The sequence below is a fragment of the Phaseolus vulgaris genome, chromosome 8, assembly GCF_000499845.2.
Source record: "Phaseolus vulgaris cultivar G19833 chromosome 8, P. vulgaris v2.0, whole genome shotgun sequence".
NCBI classification, from domain to species: domain Eukaryota; kingdom Viridiplantae; phylum Streptophyta; class Magnoliopsida; order Fabales; family Fabaceae; genus Phaseolus; species Phaseolus vulgaris.
Window position 1 is genome coordinate 11583862 of NC_023752.2, and position 6074 is coordinate 11589935.

Sequence of the window (6074 nt, forward strand, 5' to 3'; positions counted from 1 at the left end):
GTTTTTTTTATATTAATTTGCGTTCAGACAGTTTAATCTAAGTCAACATTCATATTATTCTTTGTTTTTTGTCTATTTTTGAAAGAAATTTTGTTTTGTATTTTATATGTTTAAGAGCGTATTAATTATCACCCTTTTAAGAATATTTCCCGCACTTATTATTATTAAAAATGATGGTAAAACTCGTATTAAAAATTCAAAAAATATTTTAAATATAAATGAATATATTAATTATATTTATCTTCTTAAAGAAATAGATACGAAAAGAAAAGATTCTTAAAAACGTGTATAATTATAATCTTTCTTATAAGATGTAAAGAGCATTGTTTTTGTTTGGTAACATTTCTTCCATTAATTAAATAATAATAATCTTTAGATAACATTTTTCTTCTTTGAAGACACGGGGTGTCTGTAATTGCTCATTGAATTTAATTTTCTACCAAATTATCCCAATACAACTATCATAATTAATATCATAAATTTAAAATTTGAGTCTCATAAAACACTTCATTAAAACATGTTAGGCATTATATTAAGACCCAAAAACATGAAAATAAAAAATAAATTTTTAATTTATGAATTGGAGATGAAGCATTTTGCGTTTAATTTTCTACCATTTCAAACAAATTTTCTGGAGTGGCAGCATTGTCATTAGCCTCAAAACCAGTGGACAAACTTTAGTAATAAAGCAAAAATAGAATTAAAGCAAAATGTTTTAATAAAAGGCATTAATTGTGTCAGCGAAACAAATAAATAAACCTTACAGAAATTGAATTCAAATCTTTTGTTTTTAGTATTACTTGTCTTCCGTTTTCAAACATCTGAATGCCAACCAGACAAAGTTGCACAGCAACTGCAACTGCAACTGCAACGTCCAACCTTGTCAAGGCACTTCATCAATCACCAAATCAAACGTTTTGAATAAAAATAGGTTCTTCTTCTTCCAACGCAAACAAACACCACTCAATCCTCCTTCTCCACGTGACTCAACTCTTCATTCAACAACACTAGCTCAGTTCTTAGCTTCAGCTTATTGGAGAAATTTTCTGTGCTGACCCATTTTTTATTTCCTTGCGTAACGGTAATTAATAATTGTTGAGTGCCTTTTTACCACACCCTTTTGGATCATATTTCATCATCTCAATTTTTAGGCTTTCAATCATTAAAAGTCTGAGGCTTTGGTGATTTGCACTTGGTTTTTGGCTTGAAGGGATGATCTAAGTGTGATTTTTTTTTGCATCTAGAGAGAAGAGAAGCTGAGGTGATGGTGATGAAGGAGAGAGATGAAGAGCTCTCTTTGTTCCTCGAGATGAGGAGGAGAGAGAAAGAGAATGAGAAAAACAGCCTTCTTCTCCTTCAAAACTCTGAAGAACTTGATTTGTCCAACCTGGGTATGTTTTTCTCGTATCACGTTTTTTGTCGCACTTGTTATGTTCTATAATCCATTGACGATGCCTTTCTGTGTCATGTTATTTGACTGCAGAATCCAATCATGGGGGCTCCATGAATTCTAAGATCGTGTCTTCGGTGCCACCAAGGAAGAATGGGGTTGAAGAGTTCTTGAATTCAGAGAATGACAAGTCTGACTATGAATGGTAATTTTCGACTTCAACTTTTGATTGCTGGTGGGGTGCTTGATTTGGACTTGTGAGTTTATAGATCTTGAATATTCTCATTAATTGAACTAAGGTTTTCTTGAGCATTTGATTTTGTGTATAATCGGATGCAGAGAAATTCTTCAAGTCTAGATGTAAGCAGTCATAATAGTAAAAGTGAAACTCCATGATTCGCGAATTTTTTAGAATGATTAAAGTGCATGGTTGAGTTTTTCGGCTGTCCCCATTCGAAGCTGAAAAGTTTTTTATCCTCTTCAATTTTGTCAATGACAAGTTCTGGTTACACCTCTAATCAACGATCCAGGATAAATAATTTTTAATTAACTTGTTTCTTAGATATTTTATCTGTTGATCACACTCTCCTTGCAATTAATGGAGTTTTGTAATTTCCAATTTTAGTACATGCTTGAATATGTGCTGAATGTTTCTCCTAAGAAAAAAATCATTAGCATCAAATTATACTTTGCACGTCTACTCTCGTGACACTGATGCCACGTTCACAGAAAGAAAATCCATGAGCACCTTAATCTAAATCTTTTATGATTTCAAATGCAAACCTTTAGTGGAGGAATCAGAAATGAAGTCAATATTTTTTGCAGAGTGTATTCATCCTTTCGTTTATTGGACTTTTCTGGTTTGCTATTCTATAGCAATTACCTACATACCGAAAAGAACCAAGTTGCATAACACATATATTAGCAACAGTCATACTGTTTGTATTTTACCTCATTCCTAGTTTCTGCATCTTATTACATTACCATTTTGGTCCATCAGAATTACATTGTATTGACTAGAACTTTTCTGTTATCAGGCTTCTTGCGCCACCAGATGCACCTCTTTTTCCTACTTTAGAGAAAGAGTCACAAATATCAGTGAAGAGTGAACAGGAGACTCGTAATGCTCGTCCAACAGCTTTGAAACCCAGGGTAAGCACCATTGTATATGATTTTTAGATGTTGTTAAACCTTATCAATTGGTTGGATGCACATACACATACACATAGCATAGACTTTGTTTCACAATTCTTTCTGTTATTAGTTAAAATTTATTTAAAGTTACAAAATCATATGTAAAATTCATTAAATAAGAAGTAAGACTCATCATTTTTTGTGATTTCTTATAAATTTGAACTAATAATAAAGCATTGTTCAAAATACTGTTTTAGAGACTATGTTGCTAGCATCTTGCTTTCAGTTGCTAGTAATATATTCTTCTTTTGTGGTAGGTTTAAATTTAATTGATAAAATACTTGCCACTTTCTTCTTATGTTGTATCCTGTATCGCAGGTGTCTAATATCCAAGCAGAACCTGCTTCAAGAAGCAATATAGTTTCTAAGCATCACGCATCAATGCCAGGAATAGGTTCTTTCACATCTGGTAGGAGACCTTCATCATCTGGAGCTCCAACCTCAGCCACTTCAAGATCTTCAACCCCCTCTGGAAGGCCAACATTACCTTCAACAGCCAAATCCTCTAGGCCCTCTACACCTATCTCCAGGGCTACCTTAACATCTGCAAAGTCATCAGTTCCACCAGTGAGATCTTCCACTCCTTCAAGATCCACTTCCAGGTCCTCAACACCTACTAATACAAGGCCTTCCTTGGCACCCCCTAAGACATCTCAAAGATCAGCAACACCAACTCTTAGATCATCAACTCCATCAAAGGCATTTGGAGTATCTGCTCCTACTAGGCCTTCATCAGCATCAAAGGCACGCCCTGGCCCTGCAGTTGCTAAGAATGTGGTGCAATCACGTGGCAGCTCTCCATCGGTGAGATCTAGACCCTGGGAACCCTCACAAATGCCTGGTTTCTCACATGATGCTCCTCCAAATTTGAAGACATCATTGATAGATAGACCAGCTTCAGCCACTAGGACTAGGCCTGCAGCGCCAAATTCTAGATCATCTTCTGTTGAGCCCAGTAGCAATGGAAAATCTAGGAGGCAGGCAAGTACCCCTTCCAAAGGAAGAACATCAACAGGGTTGGTCCACAATAATCACACCTCTATGCAAGTTTTGAGCAGAGCTCGTTTCACTGATGCTAATGATGAAAGCCCAGTTGTGATTGGGACAAAGATGGTTGAGAGAGTAGTGAACATGAGGAAGCTGGCTCCCCCAAAACATGATGACCATCATTCTTCTCGTGACAATGCTTACGGAAAATCTTCTTCTGGTACCTCTGGATTTGGAACTACTCTTTCAAAGAAGTCTTTGGATATGGCAATGAGACATATGGTATGCCTTCCATTTATTCAATGTTTGATCTGAAGTTAATTAGCTTATGAAGTTTTAATTGATGAATACAATATCATGAGAAAGATATTAATGCTTACTGATGCTTAACCTTGATGTATATATGCCTTGAAGTAAAAGCCGGTAACTTCAATACTTATTTCTGTTCTTTACATGTCAATAGCATTTGGCATGTCCATATACCCATGTTTAGTATAAAATAGGAAATGATAATCAATAAACTTACACTTTGATTGTATAATTATATACTCGTCCTTCTAAGACCGATGAAAAGTTTGGATTTTTTAAGGAAAATTTATTCATGCACGATATTAAGTAACAGAGTGAATATATAAATACATTTGAGATATATTGCAAGTACAATACAACTTGCAATAAAATGTTGACAAAGACAAAGATTGCTGAGTATCTGAATTAGATAACAGTTTTAAACAGCACTTAAAGTGTATCTGAATTCGAACTGTGCAATAAATAATGTATACACTGATGTTACATAAACTTGGAATAATTCACTTGTGTTTCAAATTAGGCAAGTTACAAGTGTGTGCTTGGTTTCTCTTCCACAGGACATAAGAAGAAGCATCCAGGGCAATCTGCGCCCTCTTGTAACAAGCATTCCAGCTTCCTCTATGTATAGTGTGAGATCAGGTAGTTCCTCAAAGAGCAGGACAATGAGTGTTTCTGATTCCCCACTTGCCACAAGCAGCACTACCAGCTCTGAACCAAGTGTAAATAACAACTCCATGTCTTATGGAAGTGAGATTGAAGAAAATGATTTTGGAAGTGAATGATGAGTCCATGATGGTTAGGCATGATCATTACTGTTCTAGCCACTTTATTTGTATGTGGAACGACAAACAACACAGATATTCATGTGATACCATGTTTCCAAATAGATGTGCTAGTGAAGAAAGTTTGTAGTATAGTAGACATTGTCTCTTTGCCTACTAGAGTTCTAAAACAGTACAAGTGTGCATGGAGAGATTTTATGAGCTTTATCGTAGGAAAGCACTTAAGCATGTTCGTGTCACGAGGATTGTTTGTACCGAACCTTGAACTACCGATTGACAATCTCGTTCAATTTTTACTCACCAACTCTAGTACACTTGCTCTGTTTGGTTTAAGAAGGAAAAAAAGAAAGAAAGTAGAAAACGAGATATTCCTTTAGATTTTTAGGTTCAAATATAGTTTAAATTCTTGTAATATAGTTTTACCTTTTATGTTTTTTTTATTTGGCATCTTTTAGTGGATTTTTATTTTGTTACCATTATTATTGAATTTTAGTCACTTGAATTAAACCAAATTCTAGTCTGATTCTTCGAACTACCAAACCAATTGGTTTATTCTTCCTCCATCTCAACGATACATGAACATCCATACTAAAAACAAAAGACTAAAATATTCTCCTTATACTCTTTGAGAGGAAGAAAAAGAAAAGAGAGAATGTAAAACGTTGAGTTTGGTGGAGAATTTGTTTTAGAAGGTACATATGTTATGGAAAGCTTGTTCTAGATATAATGTTCCAAAATATATTTCATATGTTCTAGAAAGTTTGTTATGAAAAGCTTGATCCAGGAAAACTTATTTTGAAAAACTTGTTACGAAATACATTTAAGATGATTGAGAAAGTCTATTTTAGATATCTTATTCTGAAAATCTTATCATGGAAATTTTGTTCCAGAAATCATGTTCTGGAAATTTTAAGCCAACCAATTTTATCGGGTTAATGCAATTTGACAATTCTAAGTTTTCAAAGTGATCCCAAACTATTGATCAAATAAATTTGTAGTAAAGATAATAAATAAATTCTTGTCTTGTGAATATTTTTATATATTAAGGATGATAGTATAAATTATTTTTTATGATAGTATAAATTATTTTTTATCCATTTGTAAAAGGGGGTGGAGATAGATATTATATTGTTTGTGTTTGTACCTACTCACTATTTTTTGTTATTGTATATTCTCTTAAATGTTCTTTCAAAAAAACATTGTGATAGTAACTAAAGAAAGAACAAAGACAAATGAAAAGAAAGAAGAAAAGAATTTTAGATATTAATCTTAATACGAAGTCCTAAGATGAAATGTATGACTATATATATATATATAATATTGTTTAACATTTCCCAAACTCATGATGCATTAGCAATAAACATTGAGAGTTTGTTAGTTAAAAAATAACAACGCTTAAAGAATGAGGTTTT

General features: G+C 33.6%; 1 protein-coding gene across 1 annotated transcript; it reads left to right on the forward strand.

The window, feature by feature from the left end:
• The first annotated feature begins 742 nt into the window (after positions 1-742).
• On the forward strand, positions 743-4962 carry LOC137823381 (uncharacterized serine-rich protein C215.13-like). Its single transcript, XM_068628487.1, has 6 exons — positions 743-1081; positions 1245-1391; positions 1484-1595; positions 2428-2542; positions 2903-3853; positions 4438-4962. Exons 2-6 carry the CDS (start codon positions 1265-1267, stop codon positions 4660-4662), a joined length of 1530 nt encoding a protein of 509 aa, XP_068484588.1. The 5' UTR covers positions 743-1081; positions 1245-1264; the 3' UTR covers positions 4663-4962.
• Positions 4963-6074: the final 1112 nt, after the last annotated feature.

Excerpts from the sequence above, each read along its gene's own strand:
- LOC137823381 (XM_068628487.1), top strand. The coding sequence starts at position 1,265 with ATGGTGATGAAGGAGAGAGATGAAGAGCTCTCTTTGTTCCTCGAGATG. Across the intron at positions 1,392-1,483 it reads ACTTGATTTGTCCAACCTGG|AATCCAATCATGGGGGCTCC; the intron begins GTATGTTTTTCT and ends ATTTGACTGCAG. Across the intron at positions 2,543-2,902 it reads CAACAGCTTTGAAACCCAGG|GTGTCTAATATCCAAGCAGA; the intron begins GTAAGCACCATT and ends CCTGTATCGCAG.